Source organism: Nomascus leucogenys, chromosome 8 (genome assembly GCF_006542625.1).
Source record: "Nomascus leucogenys isolate Asia chromosome 8, Asia_NLE_v1, whole genome shotgun sequence".
Taxonomy (NCBI): domain Eukaryota; kingdom Metazoa; phylum Chordata; class Mammalia; order Primates; family Hylobatidae; genus Nomascus; species Nomascus leucogenys.
The window spans coordinates 79,380,789-79,405,097 of record NC_044388.1 but is presented as its reverse complement, the minus strand read 5'-3'; the positions used below and the strand labels follow the sequence as shown (position 1 = coordinate 79,405,097).

The following is a 24,309-nucleotide window of genomic DNA, read 5'->3' as shown; positions in this document are numbered from 1 at the left end:
CCTCCGCCTCCCAGATTCAAGCAATTCTCCTGTCTCAGCCTCCTGAGTAGCTGGGACTACAGGCATGCACCACCATGCCTGACTAATTTTTGTATTTTTAGTAGAGACGGGGTTTCACCATGTTGGCCAGGCTGGTCTCGAACCCCTGACCTCAAGTGATCCGCCTGCCTCGGCCTACAAAGTGCTGGGATTACAGGCGTGAACCACCACGCCTGGCCTATTTTTTATTATTATTATTATTTGTTTTTTATTTTTTTGAGACAGAGTCTCGCGCTGTCACCCAGGCTGGAGTGCAGTGGGGTGATCTCAGCTCACTGCAACCTCTGCCTCCCAGGTTCAAGTGATTCTCCTACCTCAGCCTCCCGAGTAGCTAGGACTACAGGCATAAGCCACCACACCCAGCTAACTGTTGTATTTTTTGTTTGTTTGTTTTGTTTTTTTGAGACGGAGTCTTGCTCTGTTGCCCAGGTTGGAGTGCAGTGGAGCGATCTCGGCTTACTGCAGCCTCTGCCTCCTAGGTTCAAGTGATTCTCCTGCCTCAGCCTCCCGAGTAGGTGGGATTACAGGCATAAGCCACCACAGCCAGCTAACTGTTGTATTTTTTTGTTTTGTTTTGTTTTGTTTTTTTGAGACAGAGTCTCGCTCTGTCACCCAGGCTGGAGTGCAGTGGCACAATCTCGGCTCACTGCATCCTCCGCCTCCCAGGTTCACACCATTCTCCTTCCTCAGCCTCCCGAGTAGCTGGGACTACAGGCGCCAGACACCACGCCCGGATAATTTTTTATATTTTTAGTAGAGATGGGGTTTCACTGTGTTAGCTAGGCCGGTCTTGAACTCCTGAACTCAGGTAATCTGCCTGCCTTGGCCTCCCAAAGTGCTGGGATTACAGGCATGAGCCACCATGCCAGGCCTGGCCTATTTATGATTTTTTGGAGACAGGGTCTGGCTCTATCACCCAGGCTGTAGGGTAGAGACACACTTGACTTGACTCACTGCAGCCTTCATCTTCTGGGCTCAAGTGCTCTCTCCGCCTCAGTCTCCTCCAGTAGCTGGGACTACACATGTGCACCGTCATACCCGGCCTTTTTTTTTTTTTTTTTTTAAATAGAGATGGTGTCCCACTATGTTGCCTAGGTTGGTCTCAAACTCCTAGGCTCAAGCTCCTCTCCCGCCTCAGCCTCCCAAAGTGCTGGAATTACAGGCCTGAGCCACTGTGCCTGGCCAATAATTGGCAGTTTCTTAAGGGGCAGTTGCAATGTAGAATGTGAAATGATATCAGTGACCTTTTTGCACTGTTAAACTAAAATCCATTGTTTTGGCCGAGTGTGGTGGCTCACACCTGTAATCCCAGCACTTTGGGAGGCCAAGGTGGGTGGATCACCTGAGGTCAGGAGTTCGAGACCAGCCTGGCCAACATGGTGAAACCCCGTCTCTACTAAAAATACAAAAATTAATCGGGTGTGGTGGTGGCACACGCCTGTAATCCCAGCTACTCGGGAGGCTGAGGCAGGGGAATCACTTGAACCTGCGAGGCAAAGGTTGCAGTTAGCCGAGATTGCACCACTGCACTCCAGCTTGGGTGACAGAGCAAGACTCTGTCTCAAAAAAAAAAAAAAAAAAAATTCTGTTTTTCTGAACTGCACCTTGATTGGATCTTTTACCCATGCATAATTTTGTAACACCGTGCATTGGTCATAGGGAAAATAATTGATTCACTGAGCTATGCAAATCTTCCAAATACTAATGTTTCATTATACATTATTTTAAAAATCACAATAGGTTTCAGGCCAGGCACGGTGGCTCATGCTTGTAATCCCAGCACTTAGGGAGGCCGACGTGGGTGGATTGCCTGAGCTCAGGAGTTCGAGACCAGCCTGGGCAACATGGCAAAACCCTGTCTCTACTAAAAATAGAAAAAAGTTAGCTGGGTGTGGTGGCGGGCGCCTGTAGTCCTAGCTACTCAGGAGGCTGAGGCAGGAGAATTGCTTGAACCCGGGAGGTGGAGGCTGCAGTGAGCTGAGATTGCACCACTACATTCCAGCCTGGCAACAGAGCGAGACTCTGTCTCAAAAATAAATAAATAAATAAATAAATAAATAAATAAATAAACAAACAAACAAAATCACAATAGGTTTTTGTTTTTGTTTTTTTTTTTGAGACAGAGTCTCGCTCTGTCGCCCAGGCTGGAGTCCAGTGGCACGATCTCGGCTCACTGCAAGCTCCGCCTCCCGGGTTCACGCCATTCTCCTGCCTCAGCCTCTCCGAGTAGCTGGAACTACAGGCACCCGACACCACGCCCGGCTATTTTTTTGTGTTTTTAGTAGAGACGGGGTTTCACCGTGGTCTCGATCTCCTGACCTCGTGATCCGCCCGCCTCGGCCTCCCAAAGTGCTGGGATTACAAGCATGAGCCACCGCGCCCGGCACAATAGGTTTCAACAGTAAAGTCTTTGTTTCTCTTCATAGTATTATATTGGAGAACAGTAAAGTCTTTAAGTTTTAAATTTTGGGAAGCCGTGAAGCTCATGTAGCAAATACAAGTGTTCCAAAATTCGATTTTTTACTTGAAAGCTTGAATTGTATCATTGGCAACAAACACTGTCAGATTTTTCCCTGAAGTGACAGACTCACTTTGTACTCACTTTGTTCCTTTTTAGAAAAGTTCTGCCAGCTACCTAAGTCTGATAACCACAGTTTGTCGGTCATTCTTTTGAGTAAATGTGGCATTCTATAAAAGAGCAGCTAGTTCAGCTCACAACTCAAAGAATGGCCTAAGTTATTTCCTCCAGAAAACCATCACACTTTGGTATGCAAAATGTCTCATGCATACTTCCCACTTTATCAGACAGAATGTTGAAAGGCTTTTCCTTAAGGATTAAGGTTTAATTAAATTAATACATTTAGGTTGGGCGTGGTGGCTCACTCCTGTAATCCCAGCACTTTGGGAGGCTGAGGCAGGCAGATCACGAGGTCAGGAGTTCAAGACCAGTCTGGCCAACATGGTGAAACCCTGTCTGTACTAAAAATACAAAAATTAGCTGGGCATGGTGGCATGTGCCTGTAATCCCAGCTTCTCGGGAGGCTGAGGCAGGAGAATTGCTTGAACCGGGACACAGGAGGTGGAGGTTGCAGTGAGCAGAGATCGCGCCACTACACTCCAGCCTGGGCTACAGACCGAGACTCCGTCTCAAAAAAATGTATATATATTTTTTTAGTTCATCAAGGACATTTTTTTTGAGTCTTGCTCTGTTGCCCAGGCTGAAGTGCAGTGGCGTGATCTTGGCTCACTGCAACCTCCGCATCCCAGGTTCAAGCAATTCTTGTGCCTCAGCCTCCCAAGTAGCTGGGATTACAGGTGTGTGCCACCATCCCCAGCTAAGGAAAATAATGTCTTGGTATTGTTATGAAAATAATTTTGACCTATGGACCCCTGAAAAGGTCTCAGGGAACCCCAGGGGTCTGAGGACCACATCTGAAGAGCTGCTGGTCTAATGGGTTTTAAAGCCTCTCCCCGGATGGCTCCCAAGTTATCACTAGTGAGAAGTACGTGATTGGTCCCAGTTCCTGAGGACATGACAAGGAAATGGTAACAGGAGTAAGCAGCTGTCCTGGGCTCATAGCTGGAGTTCAGAGTCTGGACTGCCACTTGTCAGGGAGGTTGTAGAAGGGATTTGATCTCTAAGGTCCTCAACTGATACTATGACATTGAATCTGGGATTAGGGAGCCCCCGCAGTATGTCCTGGAGTTGCCAGTCCTCTGCGTGAGAGAAGTGATAATACATCTCAATTTTCCAGTGCTTAGCACAAGCATGGCTTAGTAAATATTGAATGAATGAATCACAGGTGATAGAAGTGATGGTAGGAGGTTGGCACCATCCCTAATGGGCTGTCCTAGAGTTCCATCTACTTTATTTCTTAGAGAAGGGCTCTCACTCCGTCACCCAGGCTGGCGCACAGTGGCACCATCATAGCTCACTGCAGCCTTGAACTCCTGGTCTCAAGCAGTCCTCCTGCCTCAGCCTTTTAAGTAGCTGGGATTAGAGGCTCGAACCACCATACCAGCTACATTCCATCCACTTCAAGCTTTCCCTAATGTGGTGGGAGTAGGTGTTAGTAGCAGGGGTGGTGTTTGTGTTCTACTTGAGGAAATAATGTACTGGGCGGTAGGGTTGACTAAAGAATCATGCATGAAAATAGTTGCCAACCTAAGACGACTGCCAGAGTCCATGTATTATGGGCAGAATGGGTGGATGAGGACGTGGAAGCACATAGCATCCACCTCCCTGACTGCCTCCTTCCACTGACCCACCAGAGTAGCAGGGCGGCTGGAACAGGGCTGCTAGCACCTTCCTGGCCACTAGGGGAGCTCTGCCCCTCTAACGATAAATTCTCACACCTGGGTCAAGCTCTTCACTTTTAGTGCTACCCTAGGCAGGAGTGCCCCAACCCAATCAAGAGCGGTGCCTACCCAAGGCAGCGTCAAGTTGGGATTTTTTTGCTTGCTAATGGCTTCAATCAATTTTGTGGCCATAGTTCTCTTAGGCTCAGACACTTATAGGCATATTATTTTTAGCAAAGCTTCTTTTGAAAAGTTGAATTTGGTCAAGGACTGGATTTGTTGACATACCCTGAGTAGTTATGAAGAACAGAATGTCCTGGTAGCCACAAGGAGCTGTGGTAGCTGCTGTCCCAGCAGCAGAAGAACGACACTGTGAGGCTTAGGTGCTGGCCAGCGAGGTGAGGATAACAGGAGTATGACTTCTCAGGCACAGCTTCCCCAATGGATAACTTTAGGGGTCTGGGTGCAAGGAGGAAGGGACCTCAGGTGCAGACTGCCAGTCTTCCCCTCTCCCATTTCAAGCCGGATCAAGCCGGGTGACAGAACTCAACCCCACCCTCTCCTCTACTGCCCTGGGAGGAATCTTCTGTCTCCCTTGAAGCCAGGCAGAGGTTGTAGGTAGAATCATTTTTATTGGAGCATGACCTGTTTGGGGTTTACAGCTCTGCAGCCCCCATAGGTAGTTGGGGGTGGGGGAAGATAGTATCAAAAAATGATGAAGAGAGCTGATGAGGCTGTGGAAACTGGCTGGAAGCTGCTGGCAGGGTGGAGTGGGCTGGGGCCCCGGCAGATTCAGATCGAGGTACAGCAGCGTTAATAATACTCTTGGAGCGTTAATACTCTGGGGAGGGGCAGGCACTTGGGGGGCCCTAGGGCATGAAGGCACTTGGGGTTGGGGAGGGGACAGGGGATGTGCTGTGGGACTGGGTGGGGCCAGGCCCCAGGGTTTGGCAGGCACTTTGGGGAGTGCTGGGGTTGGGCAGGTTGGGCCCTGACAGCCCAGAAGGCTTTGGTAGTGGCAGGCACAGTCTCTGGGCTGGGTCTGCGTTAAATAGAAGCGGCTTCTCTAGTGCTCATCTCGAAGCTCTGAAGGCAGGAACTTGTACTGCTGCTGCCGGATCTGGGCCAGTTTCTTCCGTGCCTCTTCCAGCTCTCGTTCCTTCCGAAGCATTTCTTCCTGTGCTGCAATGATCTGAGGGTGGAGATCGGGGACTTGGTTCAGTGAGGATGCACAGCAGGGGCATAGGGTAGTTGGGACCAGCGCAGGCAACATGCCTGCCCTCCTGACAGCATCCCTCAGCGTCTGGAGTGAAGCTCACCTGGGCAATGCCGCCGACCATCCTCTCTTTCACCACCACTGTCTCATTCTCCTGCTCTTCAAAGGCTGCAGCCTTCTGTGCTGCTTTCACCAGATTATCCGAGGCTCGCTTCACTGCGTTGCCAGCAGCCTGGGCAAAGAGAAAGTGGCCTAGGTTGAGAACTCAGGTACGGTCCCAATTGAGACAGTACCGCAATTCTCTCATAGAAACATACATCTCGGGAGTGACAGTTTGAAGCAGTATAGCCCAGGAACAATGGATGGGTCAGGTTCTCACCTGAAGTCGTTTCATTGCCTCCGAGTCCTGGTCAGCCTTGACCTTGCAGGCCACAAGGAGCTGGGCTGTGGAGGCAGCTACCTGCTTGGCTGATGAGATGAGCTTCTCCTGGCTGGCGTGGCCTTGTACAGCTGCATTGGCTGCCTCACACAGATTGTTGGTGGCTGCAGCCACCATCCGGGCCTAAAGCAGGGAGAGTTTGCTTAAAAATATGCCCCTTGCCCTGGTCCATCCCCGCTCCAGCCTTCTCAAGTCTCTCAAACTGAGAGAGACCTAGTGGGTATTGCACACTTACAGCAGAAATGAGGCCCTGGGACCACTGCCCATCATCCAGTGCATTGGCTGGAATGGCACCCACCTGTAGGAAGGAGAAGAGCCTGCTTAGACCTGCATTTTCCTCACTTCAAAGACTCACTGGCTATGGATGTGGGTGTGGACATCAAAGTGCCAACCTGTCCCCATTCTTCTGGGTATTTAAGCACTCACCTTCCCTTGGGCCACTAGTTCTCTCTGGGCAGCCGATGCAGCCTTTACCAGTGCACTGGTGGCTGCTGCAATGGACTTGGCAGCTTCTAGTATCTGCTCCTCAAAGTTCAAGGACTCATCTGCCTCCTGCAATAAACAAAGGTTGCAGAAAGAGATGTAAAGTCAGAGATGGGGCTGAAGGTGGGGACACTGCCATGGTGAGGGTGGAAGAGGAATGGAGCAGGACTGACCTTGGGTTTGGCCCGGGGCTTCAGCTGCTCTAGCTTTTTGGCTGCAGCCTCAATGGCGGCTGCAGCTCCCAGGAGCTCATTCTCAGCAATGACTGTGGGGTCCTCTGGGTCCACCCATTCTGTTCCTGGTGGGATGAAGGAAGAGGAAAGAGGCTAAGGCAGAGTGGGGAGGTCAAAAGCACCAGGGAGCATGGTTAGTATCATCAGGCCCTGGCACCTGTGGGGACTATGGGCAGAGGCTAGCACAGAGCTGTCCAGCCAGGAAGCAGAGATCACACCATGATAAGGGTTTTCCATCCATCCCTGTCCCTGGTCACCCCTCACCCTTCATGGCTTCAGCAGCCTGGATGAGCTCAGTGACGGAACCAGCCACACGTTTTGAATGTCCTGTCAACTGCTGCTTCAGTTCTGGGCTTGGCTTCTGCAGGGTCTGGACAAGAAGTGGGCAGGGGACAAAGAGCGTCACATCTTAGGGTCTACCCTCATCTATGAAATAGGGCAGACCATGGCCCCCTCACCCCTATCCCTAGAGCACTCCACACCACAGCCCTCAAACTCCATGCTGCCTATCCAAGCACACATCATGCATCACACCTCACACATGATAGACACAGTGGGGCTGTGTCACTCACCGGCTGACAAGGAGCAAGGAGAATGATGAGATGAAAGAGGAGATGATGAAAGTAGAGAAGGGGGTGGTCAGGTGGGAAGGGAGGAGAAAAGAAAAAGAGGAAGAGGAAGAGGTGACTGGGAGAACCAAAGATGATAAGAAGGATGGGGCCTGGGAGAAAGGGAGACTTGGAAAGGACAACAGATTTGGGAAATAGAGGGTGGGGTAGGGAGGAGACCTGGGCAAAACAGACAGCAGGGTGCGAGGCCTGCAGGAAGAGGGCTGTGTATTCAGAGAGGCTGGTATGAGGAACAAGCAACGCCCTCCCTTACCAGCAGCACATGGTCCAGCAGTTCTAGGTAGCCATTGGCACACTCCCGGCCATAGTGCAGGGCTCGAAGCCGCACATCAGGGGCCACTTCTGGGTGGTAAGCTGCTTCCTGTCCCCAGAGTAATATGTTAGCTTAGGCCCCCCAGATCCCTACAGTTTCTCTCCCACTATGTTCTGCCCCAAAGCCGCCTCACGGAAATGCCTCAAGGATTTCTACCTTGCAAGCCCGAAGCATATCTGCAATAGCACGGCGGCTCAGATTGGCTGTGGCAATGACATCTTCCTGGCGACAGGAATTGCCAGCGGCAACGGCCTTGGCTGTTGCCATGGTGATACCCTTGGTCATTCGGATGAAGTCTTCTGGGGTAGAGGTCTTGGCAGGTGGCTCGGGGGAACAGAAAACCTGTGGGGGCAGAACAAGAAGAAAGATTTTACAGTGGCTGAGACTATGAGACAGTGTAGAACTGTATGTGCATGTGATTTGGTGCAGACATTCACACATCACAGTGAATGTAACAGAAGGCAGTTGGTTATCGTTTCTGACTGAAGCAACTGGGGAGTTTGTTTGTTTGAAATCACAAAAGTAATTACAAAAGTGGCTTTTGGCTGTGTTTTCATTCCCAAAATAGAGAGAAGCCTTGAAGGGGTGAGAGGCAGAGCTAGGCCATAAAAGATATGCAGATGATAGGAGGGCATTTTAGGTAAATGGTAGGACACGAACAACCAAGATGTCATGTGGAAAAGTATCAATGAATGTTCTGGAATATAGGAATAGTGAAGAAAAGGTTATTGGGGCCTTGAATATCCCACCGAGGAACTTGGAATTTTACATAATATGTGAAAGTCATAAAATATTTTGATGCATGGGTTCAATCTGCAAACATTTATTAAAGATCAGCTAGGTGGCAGATTCTATGCAAGGGGCTAGGGATGCTCCTTGTTCTCACGGAGCTTACATTCTGGTTTTGGACACAGGTAATAAATAAGTAAACAAGCAGTAAAACTGAGGACTGTGATTTGGATTATGAGAGAATAAAGAGAGTGCTGTGATGAGTACTTCAGATAGGTGGTCAGGGAAGGGCTCTCTGAGGAGGTGACACTGAGGCTGAAGCCTGATGAACTGGAAGGAGCACAGTATTCAAAAAGCTGGAGAAAAGTGAGTGGAAGAGCCTGCAGCAGCTAAGAGCTTGACATGTTCCCAGAACTGACGGTGCAGGGGGATGGGGCACGGAAAGGAGGAGAGTAGCATGAGACTGGAGAAGCAAGCAGGGCCATCACTAATGGGTTTTAAGTAGTGAAGTGACATAATCTAATATATATATATTTCTTGCTCTGTCACCCAGGCTGGAGTGCACTGGAGTGATCATAGTTCACTGCAGCCTTGAACCCCTGGGCTCAAGGGATCCTCCTGCCTTCAGACTCATGAGTAACTGGGACAGGCGTGGGCCACCTTGCCTAGCTAATCTTTAAATTTTTTGTAGAGACAGGATCTTGCTATGTTGTCCAGACTAGTCTTGAACTCACTCAAGTGATCCTTCCATCTTGGTCTTCCAAAGTGCTGGGATTTCACAGGCATCAGCCACCATGTCCAGACTCTAATTTGGATTTTAAAAACATAATTCTAGCTACTGTGTACAAAGGAGGATTGGAGGGGGCAAGTGTTGAAGCATGGTGATTGGATAGAGACTACTGCATAAATCCAGTTAAGGACTAATGATGGTTTGGACAGTGTGGTAGTGGTAGGAGATAAAAAGAGAAAATGAGCTGTATTTGGAAGGGGCACTAACAAAATTTAGATGTGGGGAATGAGAGAAAGAGAGAAGTCTAATATATTGAAGCTGGGTTTCTGGCTTTAGGAACTGAGTTACTAAAAGGTGCCATTTACTGAGATGGGGGAAGACCAGGAAAGGACCAGGTATGGGAGGCAGAAAGTCAAGAGTTCCAACTTGGACATCTTCAAGTAAAGGTGAAAACAGAACCTTAGAAAGATGAAAAGGGAGAGAGGAGAGTGGCAGGGACCAGAAGCAGGGAGACCAGGGAGAAAACTGGTGCCACAGCCAAAGTGCAGTAGAGTATGGAAGTATGAACCAGAGTGCGGACAGGGGACCAGGGAGGAGGAATGAAAGGACGTGGCAACAGCCTGAATATGGTGGCTAAGATGGTGAAGTCAAAGATGACTGAGGTGGAATCTTCATGACTGCAAGGGTGTTCCCACCATTAGGAGGACCATGTCATGGTTCGGAGGCACTGCATCTAGGTGGTGATGTCAAACAGGCAATTGAAAATAACTCAACTCAGGCAGGGCACGGTGGCTCACGCCTGTAATCCCAGCACTTTGGGAGGCCGAGGTGGGTGGATCACGAGGTCAGGGGATCGAGACCATCCTAGAAACCCCGTCTGTACTAAAAATACAAAAAAAATTAGCCAGGCGTGGTGGCGGGCGCCTGTAGTCCCAGCTACTTGGGAGGCTGTGACAGGAGAATGGCGTGAACCCGGGAGGCAGAGCCTGCAGTGAGCCAAGATCGCGCCACTGCACTCCAGCCTGGGCGACAGAGCGAGACTCCTTCTCAAAAAAAAAAAAAAAAAAAAAAAAAAAAAAAAAAAAAAAAAAAAAAAAAAAAAAAAAGAAAATAACTCAACTCAGAACTGGATGTCTGCTTCTTACAGAATCATAATGAAAGTGCTTAAACTTGCCGAAGAGAGAAGGAAGGCTATTTGTACAACTCTGGGAAGGCCTCTACATTTACTAGGTTAAAGGTGATTCAACAATGTTTGAAAAACAAGAGAAAAGCCAGTATCTAGGCCAAGGGAAGAAAGAATTTCTTTTTTTTTTCTTTTGAGATGGAGTCTCACTCTGTCGCCCAGGCTGGAGTGCAGTGGCGCCATCTTGGCCCACTGCAACCTCTGCCTCCCGGGTTCCAGTGATTCTCCTGCCTTAGCCTCCCAAGCAGCTGGGACTACAGGCACGTGCCACCACGCCCAGCTAATTTTTGTATTTTTAGTAGAGACGGGGTTTCACCATATTGGCCAGGCTGGTCTCGAACTCCTGACCTTGTGATCCACCCGCCTTGGCCTCCCAAAGTGCTGAGATTACACCTGCTGGCCTCCCAAAATGCTGGCGTGAGCCACCATGCCCAGCGGAAGAAAGAATTTCAAAGAGAGGCTTGTTAGCAGAGTCAGATGCTTTGGAAATGTTCAAAGAGGATGAAGGCCAAGAAGTGGCCACTGAATGTAGCTACTAAGAAGAGGCCACTAGTAACTGGAGAAAGTGGGAGGGAGGTGAAAAAAGACAGTTGTCAAATGCTAAGGAATAAACAAGTGGGTAGGGGACAGACATGAGTGTAGCTTAATGGCACAGTGGCTAATGAGTGTAATCCCAGCACTTTGGGAGGCCAAGGCGGGTGGATCACTTGAGGACAGGAGTTTGGGACCAGCCTGGTCAACATGGTGAAACCCCATCTCTACTAAAAATACAAAAACTAGCCAGCATGGTATGCACCTGTATTCCCAGTGACTCAGGAGGCTGAGGCATGAGAATTGCTTGAACCTGGGAGGTGGAGGTTGTATTGAGCCGAGACCATGCCACTGCACTCCAGAAGGAGGGTATGGGAGACCTGGGAAAGTCACATGGTGACTGAGGAAGATGCCATGTGAAATGGAAAGGTTACTCACACCTGGGAGAAGTGACAAGAGGAGAGGGCTGAGAAGGCTGGAGGAGGATGGCTACAGAGCGACACCCTTCCCCCCTCCCAAAAAAAAGTCTGGCAATAGATGAGAGAGAAGACTGTGTGTGACTCCGTCTGTGAGTATATGTGTGGCACAGGTTCACAGGCTTTCAGGATCCCTCTCTCTGACCCTAGTCCCTGATGCCCCAGACTCTCACTCACCGCCAGTTCCTGCCGTATGTGTTCTGTGGTTGCCTCCAGGGCCCGAGTGCCTTTGGTGGCCTCATCTTCCACAGCTTTTACTGTCTTAAGCAATGATGTCACATTGGTCACCATCACCTGGAGGTATCGGAGGAGTGAAGAAGAATGATTTTAAGGAACAGGAGGAAGTATGGTAATCCAGTGCCCCTCCTGATGTTGCTCTCATTCTCTCCAACCTTGGCAGAGTTCTTTAGCTGCCACACAGCAGGGTCATCTCCAACTTTGCCAGCTGCAGCCTTTGTTGCACTGATGAGGTCTCCCAGGGCCTTGGCTACATCTTTCACTGCATTGATTAGTACTACCTGTGTGGAAGAGTGTTGGCTCTGGTCTATGGGGGGAAGAAGAGGGACAGGAAGTGGTTCCAGCTGGAATTAGGGGCATCAGGTTGCTACCTGGGTCTCAGGGTCCTCAGCTCCCAGGCTGGCTGCACCCAGCTTGACCACATCAGCGAGGCGGGTGATGGTCGCCACGGAGGACTGGGCAGCCTGCGCCAACTTCTCCTGGCTCCCAGCTGCGTTTTGCACCAGGACCTTGGTGTCCTCCACCAGCACCTTTGCAGTCTTCAGGATGCCCTCCCTGAGGGAGGGCCCAGCTTAGTCAGATCTCCCCTACCCACTCCAGCCTGTCCAAGGTGCCTGGCCCAGGTCTTCCCCATTTCAGTGAACGCTATCCTGCCTCTTCCAGCCCTGTGCCCCGACTTGTCTGCCTGCCTTAGGCCCAGTTCCTGTCTTACCGGTGGTCAGCGAAAGTTTCAGTACCCTCGCGATTGAGTGTGCCAGCAGTGGCGAACATGATGGTGGTGTCGAGGTCAGCAATGATACCAGACACAGCGCTGGCTGCTGTGATGCAGGCCTGGGTGCCACGATTCCCAGCCTGGAGCGCAGCCAGGACGTGGGAGACCTGGGTAGGGAAAGTCACATGGTGACTGTGGAAGGTGCCATGTGAAATGGAAAGGTTGCCCATACCTGGGAGAAGTGACAAGAGGAGAGGGCTGAGAGGGCTGGAGGAGAATGGCAAAGGCTACAGAGTTTGGAGGCAGTCCCACTATCTGCAGGGATGAGCACCGTCACCTTCTCAGAGACTCTCCGGGCACACTCTATGAGCTCCTTCTTGGTGTAGGCATCACTGGGGCTGCACTGCAGGGCGCCTGCCTTGGTGACCAGAGCGGCACAGCCATGGCCCAGCTCCTGTACCCGGTGTTTGATATGGGAACCTATCTGTGAGCCAAGGGAAAGAGAGATGGATTTTACAAGGGGCACTCAGAGTACCTCCACTGTGCTTGGAAAAGTCACTAAGGACACAGAAAAAACATGCATTGTAGACTAAAGAAGCAGAGAGAGACAGTTCCCAGCACAAGGACGTTTCCAGTTTCATATCCTTTAGGCAAAAGGTCACCTCCTACACACGGAAAATAGTAGCACGCAGGCACTAAGTGGTGAGGATTGTGTTAAGCACAGTGGGGAGGAGGGGAGGAGTACTTTATGCTTGAGTGTTGGAATCAGAGGGCCGTGGATTACCATGTGGCCTGTATGGGGTTATGGAGGGTTTTAAGGACGGGGATTACATGTGTCCTGCTAAGATCCAATTACTTGCTTTCTTGGAAAGCTAGAGGCTTAGGTAAGGAAGAGCTTCATGAGTTTGCAACAAGAAAGAACAAGAACATGGACTGGCAGCACAGCAGAGAAGCAGCTGTAGGCCCAGATAACGGTTGGCAGAAGCCAGAGAGGCAGGCCCAGGAAGGCTACAGATTCTGAGCTGTTTCCTTTATACCTGTGACTGAAGGCTTTGATCCTCTGCCCCTACCCAGAGCCTCACTAGTCTTCAGCAGAGTGGCCCCTGAGGCTGTTCCCCTTTCTATGAAAGACCAGAGAGGGTGGGGGTGGGACAGTCCTAGACGCTGAAACATCAGGAACAAGGGGCAGGGGGCAGGGCAGAGCTGCCTCCACGTTTACCTCTTCATTTTCAGCAGCCACCGCTGCAGGCTTGGCCTCCGAGGCCAGACGGCCATAGTCACTGGTCAGCTGGTTAGCAAGAGGGCCCAGCTCCTCTGGGCTGGTGTTTGACTTGGTAACCTGGTGATAATGGAAGGAGTGAAGTTATATCCAAAGTCAGCTCTCCGAGGGCAGTCCTCTGGGACTCGCCCAAACTCACCATCTCCTGAACGGTCACTGCAATGGCCTTGGCTGTCCGCACCATAGTTGTTTGGTAATCCACGAAGGAACCTTCTGGTTCACCCATTGGTCCTTCATCTAGCTGAGGGGGGAGGATTGGGAAAGGGAAAAACTGTTAGGGTCTCTGCCACTGTGCTTGGAGGCTCTGGCCCAGGGTAGCCTCAGTGTCCACAGGCACCCCAAGACTAACCTGGTTGATGGCCTGGGTGATGGAGTCCACCATGCCACCCACGACCCCAGCAGCACTGGCTGCCTCGTTGAGGGTTGTTGTCAGGTCCTCTACAGCCTCTGTCATCATCTGCACAGCCTCCTCCAGGGCTTCCTGGGTGTGAGCTGCTTGCTGTGAGGAGAGGAGAGGAGCTCTGTTGTTCCTGTTTCTCCAGCCTCTTGCTAGTAACAGCTCCTCCCTCCCAACCCTCAATACCTTTGGGTTACCACCAGCCTCCTTGGCAGTGTATAGCAACTGCAGGGCAGACTCTGCCAATGTTTTAGTCTGGTCCAGGAGTGCCATCTGCTGCGGGTGGCTCAGGGTCTTGGAGGCAGCACCCACTGCAGCCAGGGTGAGCGGCTCAAAGTACTGGGCCATCTGGGACACCTGGGGCAAAGGGTTGGACTAGGGGTCAGGTCCCCTCTCTCTCACCCTACTCCCTGGGACTTCCCATGAGTCTCCATAGGTACCTTGTGTCCCAGCTGGGAGGCTTCAGCCCGGGCAGCATTGGCCAGCGGCTCAATGAGATGGGAGATCTCTTGTACTGCAGTGAGCATCTGAGTGTGCAAGGCCTAGGGAGGAAGTGGACATTAGCCCTGATGGTGACCTGCAATAGGACCCTCTGGCTACACAGAACTGCTCTTCCTTCCATACCGAATACCCTAACCCTCCTTGGCACATCCCAGCCCTTTGATGTCCCTAAGAAGCCACTCTGTGATCCCCCAGCTTCTTTGAGTCTGACATTTCTCTTCCTAGACACATCTTTCCATATAACCCTCTCCCCCTCACCTCTTGAGAGATTCCCTCACGGGGAGCAAGCTGCTGGCTGACTGCAGCAAGGGAAGCCTGGTCTAGGTCCCGTAGACAACTGTTCAGAGCTGCAATAGCCGTTTCACACTCCAGCTGCCCTGGAGCCTTGTCCCTGCAGACACATCACGGGCTCCAACACCAAGAACATCCCCTAGTGCAAGGCCAGCCTATCCTTCCCCTGTATCCTCCCAACACCATCCCATCTAATTGCACTTAAGTGCCCATCCTCCATTCTGCCACAATGTGTGCCCCCCAGCCACACTGGTTCTCCACCCCTCAGTACCTCATGCTTGTAATTAGCTTCTTGATGGAGTCTGAGACAGTACGGGAGTGGCCGGCCAGCACCGACCAGCTTGGGGGGTCCCGGGGATTGACTGCGAGGGCCCGGGCTGTCTGGATGAGTCCCCCGGCACTCTCTAACATTGTCTTGGCAGAGATCACAATGGGCTCCATGGCAGCCCGACCCTGGGGAGAGGGGAGGCAGGAAGGTAAGTCTAAGGACTCCCTGGAAGATGAGGTGATAAGCTGGCCCGTCAGTTCCCCCTTCATATCGCCTCACCTCAGGGCTGATCTGGGCAGGAATGCTGGAGAACTCAGGGTTGGACGCAAAGGCACTCAGATTGTCCACAGCCTCCAGCAGAGGGGCTGTTGCTGCTCGGCACTGGGCACGGTTCTCCTCTGTGAAGGCCCCATCTAGCGCCTAGAAGTGACAGAGAGGCTCTCAGGACTTGGGATGCAGTCACAGGGGGTATAGGAAGTGAAGTCCAGGTCTCCTTCCCGGGACTTAAAGGATTTGGGGAGAGGCTAGGAGGTCAGTCTGGATAGAAAGAGCTTGGGCTCAGGCAGAGGGGATTTGGTAGAAGGCCTCAGAGAATAACTGGGGGACTCAGGAGAGAAGATAGGACAGGTCAGGGAGAGGCTGGGAATTCAAGCAGTGGGAACCTTGATGGTCTTGACAAGATTAGCTGTGCTGTTGGCCACCTCCTTGGCTGACTGTACAAACTGGCGCTTGGCAGTAGGATTGGTGGTACGGGCAGAAGCCAGGCGACAGCTGTTACACAGTGCAGAGGTGTGTTTAGCCACAATGGTGGCTGCGGAGAGCACCTGAGGAGACACATGGAAGAGCCACAATGAGGGCAGCAAGGAGGTGTACATACCCAAGGAGGAGCCATTTTAGGGTCAGGGGATGGAGAGCAATACCCTGGGGAGTCAAAACAGGAGTAACAGAGTCACCTGAAAAGTCAAGATCTAGGAGACAGAGACACCCAAAGATGAACTAGGCATGGGAGAGGAAAGACGTACTAACAGAGAAGCTGTAAGAGGGCAGGTGGGAGAGTAAGCTCGAACATCTACAGAGAAGTTGTGAATTTAGCAGTAACTGAAAAATGATGAGACCCATGGCAGAAAAAGACAGTTACCCAGAAAGAAGCTGTGTGTGCAAGGTCAGAGATGGGTGCTTGCCCTCTTTCCCACATGCCTCACCTCCCTCTACTCCACGGAGTTGGTCTGCCCTTTCCCAGACTTGCTTGTGGTCCCTGTTCCCTTGAGTTACCTGGGCCTGGGTACAGCCAGGCTCTCCCAAACTCTGGCAGGCCATCTGAATTGCCTGGTTTGCACGGGCAAACTGTGTGGGCTCCACTAGCCCTTGCTGTCCAGCTTGGCTATTGGGGTCAGAGACACCAACCAGATATGCAGCCTGGGAAGAGAAAAGGGGGTGGGGGTGAGGAATAAAGATTGCAGGTGGGAAATGAATAGTGATAGTAGGAACAAAAGAGAGCAGAGGTAAGTTTAGAGAACAGGGCTTATTTTCCAGAGTTCTCCATGAGTGGAGATACATTAGCAAACTATGGTTACACTGTAAAGAAGAAAAAAAATACTCTCCTGTTTTCATTAAGTATATTCAAGCATTTCAGAAGATTAAAAAAGTTAATAAAAAGGAAAACTACATAGCAAGGGTTTTTATCAAATCTCTATTTAGATATGTTTGTGTATGTTGGGTCTTAGAGTGTAAAGTATGGCTTACTGTAAGTAGCAGTAAAAAGTTTGAGAGCCATATACAAATATGCTTTTGCTTGTGCACACAAGCAAAGCCTCTTTTAAAGACAGTTCAAAACTGATGAAGGTTATTAGGCTAATTCACATTTACAGCACCTCCATGCGTCAGATATTTGGAAAGGGAAGGGAAGGATTAAAAAGCCATTTTTATGATGGAAAGAACATCCTAATGTTTGATTCATACTTCAATCAATACATAGTAGCTTTGCTTTTTCCTCTATGCATTTTCAGAAGTTGGCGGGGGGAAACCAAACAAACAACAAAGAGGTTTAGTGAAACTCTGTCTCTACTAAAAAGACAAAAATTAGGCGGGTGTGGTGGCGGGCACCTGTAGTCCCAGCTACTCGGGAGGCTGAGGCAGGAGAATCACTTGAACCCAGGAGGCGGAGGTTGCAGTGAGCCAAGATTGTGCCTCTGCACTCCAGCCTGGCAACAGAGCAAGACTCCGTCTCAAAACACAAACAAAAAACCAAAAAAAGAAAAAAAAAAACAAAACCTCAAGCCACCTAGAGCAAGGCACCCATTCTGACAGGGCACAGGGAGGTGGTGGAGATGGAGGGCTAGGATGGTAGGCTTTCAGAGAAAACAGTCTGAAGCAAACTCTCATGCCAGTTTGTTTTAAGGATTCATATACTAAAGCAAAACACTTTAGAGCTAATAGGTAGTTTTATACTTGATAATGTGGAAAAAGGCAAAGTTAAGTGATGACTCAAGTAACTGGAAATTTTGTCACTAGTACTATTTTAAGAAAGTAGTAATTACAGGCCAGGCACGGTGGCTCACGCCTGTAATCCCAGCACTTTGGGAGGCCGAGGCAGGTGGATCACGAGTCAGGGTATCGAGACCATCCTGGCTAACATGGTGAAACCCTGTCTCTACTAAAAAAAAAAAAAAAAATACAAAAAATCAGCCAGGTGTGGTGGCGAGCGCCTGTAGTCCCAGCTACTCGGAAGGCTGAGGCAGGAGACTGGTATGAACCTGGGAGGCGGAGCTTGCAGTGAGCCGAGATCGCGCCATTGCACTTCAGCCTGGACGACAGAGCGAAACTCTGTCTCAAAAAAAAAAAAAAAAAAAAAAAAAAGAAGGTAGTAATTACATGAAAAAATGGTTTGTATAAGCTAATTAGTATATTTTGAGAAAGCCAGCTGGAAAAGGCCTCATGGTTGGGCAGTGTAATCCTAACCAAAGTACCAGGGTTCAGGAATTACAGCAATCAGAAGTGTTGGTGTTCAGTAATTGCTGACAAGTGTCTCCACTTCAGGAGGAGGACAACCTAGATTCCATAGAGTTGGCTTTGCAAACATAAACTTCTTGATTTATCTACAGGTATGTCAGGCTGAGAGGAGACGGGGTAAAGAAAGTAGGGGCCATTCAAAGAACCCATCTCAGGAAAATAACCTGTGCAGCTGCCTCGGTGAAGCCACAAAGTGCCTTTGAGGCTGTAGAAATGGCCTCTCCAAACTCTGGCAGGTTTCCATTCTTGGCATTTTGGGAGATGCCAGTCATGGCCTCGCCCAGCACCTGAGGAACAGAGGACATCAGGGGGGTCAGAGTGTGTACTCAGAACCCCAGGGCGGCATCTGGTTAGCTCCATCCTACTGCCCTCTCTCCTCCAAGTTCCTGGCTGTGCTGACCTTTGAGTTCTCCATTACACTGTCCAGGCAACCAAAGTAGGACATGTCATTGATGGGCTGGACTGGGTTCTCCAGGAGTTCCCGGACCGTCTGTGTAGGGGGAGGGCAAAGTGAGATCCAAGACACCTCCCTCAGACCCAAAACCAGAACATTTCCCTCAACCTCAATGCCATCAGCCTGCCATGTGCCTACCTCCAATTCCCGCAGGGCGTTATCACACTCCTTCTGGCCGGGTGCCTGCTGGGTGCACATAGTGATGAGCTGATTGATGCTGTCAGTTACTGCCCTGGGAGGGACAGAAAGTTGAGTGAATAGGTGAATAGGTCATCATTCCTGGGTCCTATGTAAGTATTTATCTTTTGCCTATAGCCACTCCTAAGCCAGGAAGCTCTTATGAACTGCCTGCTCCCCAGTCTCTCTCACACAGTCCAGGGCTGGGCTTCTCAACAACTACTTACCTGGCAGCTGCAGCCAGCTGACTCTTGAGGTTAGGGGCAGCAGGGTCCGTGGACAGGGCCTTGGCAGCCAGAAGAAGTTTGCTTGAAGACATGGAGATGCCCTTCAAGTTGGACACAACTTGGGCTCGGTCCTCCTGGCTCTGTTGAAGGTGACAAGGTCAATGCATTGTCCTGTCCTTTCTTATCTGTCTCTAAAAGGGATCTTCTTTCCCAGACACTCAAGTAGTGCTAGAGACTGGGGAGGGAAGGGAGCCAGGAGCAAGTCAGGACTGGTCACCCAACTGCCTCCTATCTAACCCTTAGAGGCAGAGGCCTCTTCATACCGGAGCCTGGCCTGCCATCTCCACACCAGCTTCCAGGAAGGTGCTGAAGTCCTGTCCAAATCGGCCTGAGGCTCGAGCCAGGTCCTGAGGGGTTCCCCGAGAGGCCTGCACCAGTTCTGTGGCTGCCTGATTCAGCCCAGCAGCAGCTTCATTCAACCGGCTCTGAGCTTCTTGAAATGTCCCAGTGCTAGGAGGAAGCTGCAGGGTGAGAGGGGAAGTCAGACAGAAGGGTGGGGAATGATACAGGGAGAAGTCTGGTAAAGGAGGGCTGAAAAGGTGGGCACATAGCCTGGGAGTAATGAAAGGGGACAGATCTGGGAAGTCAGGGTCAAAGGACAACCGAGAGGGAGGAAGGAGCGGCCTGGCATTCTTTGACTCCTACATTCCCCCACCCCCTACCGTCCTCCTACCGAGTCACTCAGGAGTCGCTTGCTGGCATCTCCAACTGCTCTCAGGGCATTATCCACATCGCGCTGGCCAGGTAGGCAGCTGACACAGCGGTTCAGAGCCTGGGTCACTGCTTTAGCCACCTAGGGTAAGAAAGGAGACAGGGTTGCCCAAGTGAAAAGAATTTGAGAGATCGCCCCCATTCACGCGACATGGGAGATGACTAGCTCTACTGCCTCTGAAAGTGAAAAAAGAAAGGGGGCATTGTAGGTGAACAGGCTGAGGTTAGGGTTTCAAGTGACAGTAATTAAACTTCCCCAAACTTGGTGTTTAGCTCGGCCCATGACTGAATCCAACTGAGACACTTCTATAAGACCAAGAGGGCTGGGCATGGTGGCTCACGCCTGTAATCCCAGCAATATGGGAGGCCGAGGTGGGCAGATCACGAGGTCAAGAGATCGAGACCATCCTGGCCAACATGGTGAAGCCCTGTCTCTACTAAAAAAAAAACACAAAAATTAGCTGGGTGTGGTGGCACGTGCCTGTAGTCCCAGCTACTAGGGAGGTTGAGACAGGAGAATCACTTGAACCCAGGAGGTGGAGACTGCAGTGAGCCGAGATTGCGCGACTGAACTTCAGCCTGGGCAACAAGAGCTGAACTCCGTCTCAAAAAAAAAAAAAGACCAGGAGAACATAAGGGTGGAATCCACAGAGGGGCTCTCAAGAGCAGACCCGAGAAGACATCACTCCGTCACTGTGGACGAGGCTCAGAAGCTTTGGCCTCAATCAGGGTGGGCCTTATGAAGGAACCTGGGGGAGAGGGAGTGGCCCCTTCCCAATATCTGACCTGGGCAAGCCGCTGCTGGCTCTCAGGGTCCCCTGGATGGCCAGCTGCCTTTTTCGCCTCCTCAATGAGGCTGCTGGCCTTGTCCAGCACATCACTGGCCGTGTCAAGTACAATGGCCTGCACTGCAGGATCTGACGTCAGTGCAGCGACTCCCCTAGCGGCCTGGGCCAGTGACCGCAGCCCACCTGCCACATCCCGAGCTGCAATGCCTTGGGAGATGAGGAGAAAGAGGGAAGAGAAGGTGTTTTCATTGCCAGGCCCTGATTCCAGTGGTTTCCTCTGTCAGTCCCATCCCTCATCCAGCTCCCATTTTCCTACCTCCCTCGCAATATGCCCCACGCCTGGTCCTCTGCCCACATACCTGCATAATTCTCATTGCCCTGGGCAACCTCTCCCAGTAGCTGGGCGATGGCTGAGCTCACGGCTTTGGTGCTGTTGCCCAGGTCCTGGGTACACTTCTCCATCTAAGGATGAAGGGGGAAGAACTGGGCTTGAGAAAGGAGGAGGTGAGGAGAAGGAACCTGAGAAGGTAACTGGGGACAGGTGGCAATTTAAATAAAGGTTTTGGGCTGAGTGCGATGGCTCACACCTATAATCCTAGCACTTTGGGACGCCGAGGCAGGTGGATCACCTGAGGTCAGGAGTTCAAGACCAGCCTGGGCAACATGGCGAAACCCCATCTCTACTAAAAATACAAAAATTAGCCAGGCATGGTGGTGCACGCCTGTAATCCCAGCTACTCAAGAGGCCGAGGCAGGAGAATGGCTTGAACCCAGGAGGCGGAGGTTGCAGTGAGCTGAGATTGCACAACTGCACTACAGTTTAGGTGACAGAGCGAGACTCCATCAAGAAAGAAAAAGAAATAAAAGAAAGGAAAAGAAAAGAGAAAAAAGAAAGAGGAGAGGAAAGGAAAGGAAGAAAAAGAAAGGAAGGAAGAAAGAAGGAAGGAAGAAGAGAGAAAGAAGGAAGGAAGGAAGGAGAAGAAAGAAAAAAATAGAGAGAGGAAGAAAGAGGAAGGAAGGAAGGAAGGAAGGAAGGATGGAAGGAAGGAAGGAAGGAAGGAAAGAAAGGTTTTGAGCAGCTCTGGGGCACGGAGGGGAAGGAAGACTTTAGGATTTGAGTAAGAATGAGGTCTTAAACATACTTACTGTCTCCCCAGGTAAAGGTTTAAGCTTGCCATCTCGAGCCGCTGCCTTCACTTCCTGTAGATCTTTCTCTAGATTCTGTACCACACTCAGTGCAGATTCCATCTCCAAAGGTCCACATGCTTCCTGAGCCTATGATAAGAAAGGGGTTTTGGGTGTAGAAGGTCCTGCTGTGTCTCACCAATGCCTCTGATTACACAATTATCCGTGTATCAGGTTATTCTGCACAGATTTCCTCTCACCACAGGACTCCAGCCTCATCTTCCAAAGCCAGAACCAGCTTCCATACCTTCTGGGCAGCCGTCCGGAGTTCAGCCAGTGCGGTGCCCAGGTTCTTGGCACACTGACTCAGCTGCATGGCTGAAGCCTGGTCCTGAATCGTTGGCACTGAGGCCTTTGCAGCTGCCACCATCTTCCCACCTGGCTGTTGGGGAATAGGCAGGTGGATGAAGTATGCCATCCTCCCTCTGGGCTTGGGTACAAGGACTGATGATGGTCAGGATGTAGGGAACACTGGGGCTTGGTATTGGGAAAGAGGCTGTTGGCAGAGATTCAAACTGTGGGAGATGGAAGCTTAGAAAGTGGGAAGGTCAGGTCAGAGAAGTGCAGAGAGGGTGCCTTGCCTGCAGGAAGCTCTGGCTGGCAGCAATGAGGGCAAGCTGAGCGCTGGGGCTGTCAGGCTGGGCTTGGCTTCCTCGGACACCCTGCACCAGCAGTGGAATCTGCTCTGCAACTGCCTGTAGGTGAAAATGTCATAAAAGACGCACAAGTCTCCCTCTTCCCACTCCCACATGCTTCCTAGAGTCTTACCTTGCAGCTCTGCACCAGCAGGGGCTGGGGGCCAGCAGAGGCCTTGGGGGTAGAGGCTGCGTGCTGAGCTGCAGCGATGGTCTGTGTGGCTGAGGCTGCAGCCTGCTTGGCTGCATGCTGTGAAGACAAGAGTAGTCAGACCAAGCCCATGGATTCCCATGCCCAGTCCCTGGCCTACCTTGCCCAGGCTATGCCCCAAGGACATATTAACTTACTCTCCGCACCTCCCTTTCAGTTCATTCCTCCCACAGCACCCACACTCTCTCTTGCTCCTGGTGAAACTCCCAGCCTCACCTCCAGGCGCTGCACCAGCTTTTTCTTGATGGCATTCTGAGCAGCTGCATTGGTGGCCATGCGCAGCCCCTCAGCTGCCTCCCGCAGCCGCTGCTGCTGCTCCTCACTGTCAGGGTGGGCGGCTGCTCCCTGCAGGAGAGGTGGAAAGACAGTCATCACCCAGCTCTCCTGTGGATCCTAAAGAAGCTCCTCTTTCACTCCTCTAGACTCAGTTTAAAATTCATGAATTTTCCTGAAGTCATCTCTAACTGGCCCCACCAAAAGGCAATCACCTTTGAGAGGAGCTGACTCATGAAGTCAATGGGAAACCTCGGGGGCTAGGATTCCCACTAGATGCTGAAATCCTTTCTTAAGGTGGAATTGTTTTGTCTTCCCCTCCTTGGGGAATACCACACATGAGTGAGGTGAGTAGGGCTTCCTGGACAAAGGAGGACTCAGTTTAGAGCAGGCATCTCAGGAATACCAAAGCAGGGGACCTGCTTACTCCTGCCAACTGAAAAGCCCCAGAGCCCAGGGTGCCTAGGAATCGTCTGGGCTTCTTTCTGATGGTTCTCTGCATGCTGGTGTCTCAGTGTCCTACTGCCTTGTCTTTCTCTGTACTGCTGGCAGCAGAGGCCCCAGAGACTGAATGCCTATGTGTATTCACAGGAGAGACCAGGACGGAGAGGAATCCCAGGCAGGGTAGCAGCAAAGAAGGTAAAAATAGGAATAGCAGACCTTGGACTTAAAGAAAAAAGATCCGGTTGCCTACTACAGAGGAATGGGAGAGATTTATTAAAGGACACAAAATTACAGCTAGATAGGAGTAAGTTCTAGCGTTCTACACCACTGTAGGATGACTAAAGTTAAGAATAATATATAGTTCCAAATAGCTAGGAGGAGGATACTGAATGTTCCCAACACAAAGAAATGATAAATATTTGGATAAATGATGGATATATTACTCTGATCTTATTACTATGTATGTATTGAAGCATCACTATGTACCTCATGAATATGTAAAATTATGTCAATTAAAAAATAATTTTAGGCCAGGTGTGGTGGCTCACGCCTGTAATCCCAGCACTTCAGGAGGCCAAGGTGGGAGGATCACTTGAGTCCAAGAGTTTGAGATCAGCCTGGGCAACATAATGAGACCTCTTAAAAAAAAAAAAAAAAATAGCCTGGGCCATGGCTCACGTGCAGGCTTGGGGCTCATTCATTTCCTGAGTGCTCCTATATTTGTCCTCTTGTGTTTTCTGCTTTTCCTGGGTCTCCCGCATCAGATGAGGGTGACCATCTGGACCGCTCTACTTCCCTCTAGGGCCCAGTCTGGGGGTGTGTGCACAGAAGGCTTTGTACCTTGGCAGCCTCTACCATCTTGGCTGTGGCATCAGCTAGGATCTTGGCAGCACTTAAGAGCTTGCGGGAGTTCTCCAGATCACTTTCCCCCTCAGCATCGGCCTTGATGGCATTGACCAGGTCAGATGTGGCTTGGGCCAGGATGCGGGCCTGTCGTACCATCTCCCCTGAGAGCATAGGGCACAGTCAGACGAGGAAACCAGAGACACTGAGGTGTCAGGGGTGGGGACAAAGGTGGGGAAAAGTGGTGTAGACAAGGTAGATGGGGGCTTTAGGGACAGAAAAAGAGACTGGCAAAAGCTCTTGCATG

The 24,309-nt window shown here is 50.8% G+C and overlaps 1 protein-coding gene across 3 annotated transcripts in view; it reads right to left on the bottom strand.

Annotated features, from left to right (window-relative positions):
• Positions 1-4,950: 4,950 nt before the first annotated feature.
• TLN1 (talin 1) overlaps positions 4,951-24,309 on the bottom strand; it is a 35,034-nt gene continuing 15,675 nt past the window's right edge. For 2 of the 3 annotated variants that reach the window (XM_030817489.1, XM_030817490.1), the window contains 38 exons: positions 24,000-24,166; positions 22,659-22,787; positions 22,365-22,481; positions 22,178-22,291; positions 21,844-21,978; positions 21,558-21,686; positions 20,771-20,873; positions 20,410-20,618; positions 19,586-19,705; positions 19,176-19,373; positions 18,853-18,992; positions 18,587-18,680; positions 18,395-18,484; positions 18,159-18,281; positions 16,258-16,401; positions 15,648-15,809; positions 15,265-15,405; positions 14,989-15,170; positions 14,685-14,817; positions 14,366-14,467; positions 14,112-14,282; positions 13,878-14,027; positions 13,668-13,769; positions 13,469-13,588; positions 12,587-12,733; positions 12,250-12,416; positions 11,909-12,092; positions 11,693-11,818; positions 11,478-11,594; positions 7,808-7,993; positions 7,592-7,699; positions 6,974-7,079; positions 6,650-6,774; positions 6,420-6,545; positions 6,229-6,291; positions 5,934-6,116; positions 5,658-5,786; positions 4,951-5,530 (listed from right to left, as the gene is read on the bottom strand). In XM_030817489.1, coding sequence (XP_030673349.1) covers positions 5,405-5,530; positions 5,658-5,786; positions 5,934-6,116; positions 6,229-6,291; positions 6,420-6,545; positions 6,650-6,774; positions 6,974-7,079; positions 7,592-7,699; positions 7,808-7,993; positions 11,478-11,594; positions 11,693-11,818; positions 11,909-12,092; positions 12,250-12,416; positions 12,587-12,733; positions 13,469-13,588; positions 13,668-13,769; positions 13,878-14,027; positions 14,112-14,282; positions 14,366-14,467; positions 14,685-14,817; positions 14,989-15,170; positions 15,265-15,405; positions 15,648-15,809; positions 16,258-16,401; positions 18,159-18,281; positions 18,395-18,484; positions 18,587-18,680; positions 18,853-18,992; positions 19,176-19,373; positions 19,586-19,705; positions 20,410-20,618; positions 20,771-20,873; positions 21,558-21,686; positions 21,844-21,978; positions 22,178-22,291; positions 22,365-22,481; positions 22,659-22,787; positions 24,000-24,166 — 5,168 coding nt within the window. In that variant the 3' untranslated portion in view covers positions 4,951-5,404. Of the gene's footprint in view, positions 5,531-5,657; positions 5,787-5,933; positions 6,117-6,228; positions 6,292-6,419; positions 6,546-6,649; positions 6,775-6,973; positions 7,080-7,591; positions 7,700-7,807; positions 7,994-11,477; positions 11,595-11,692; positions 11,845-11,908; positions 12,093-12,249; positions 12,417-12,586; positions 12,734-13,468; positions 13,589-13,667; positions 13,770-13,877; positions 14,028-14,111; positions 14,283-14,365; positions 14,468-14,684; positions 14,818-14,988; positions 15,171-15,264; positions 15,406-15,647; positions 15,810-16,257; positions 16,402-18,158; positions 18,282-18,394; positions 18,485-18,586; positions 18,681-18,852; positions 18,993-19,175; positions 19,374-19,585; positions 19,706-20,409; positions 20,619-20,770; positions 20,874-21,557; positions 21,687-21,843; positions 21,979-22,177; positions 22,292-22,364; positions 22,482-22,658; positions 22,788-23,999; positions 24,167-24,309 lie in introns of those variants that run through there. The other variant, XR_004031391.1, reaches the window with a different exon arrangement.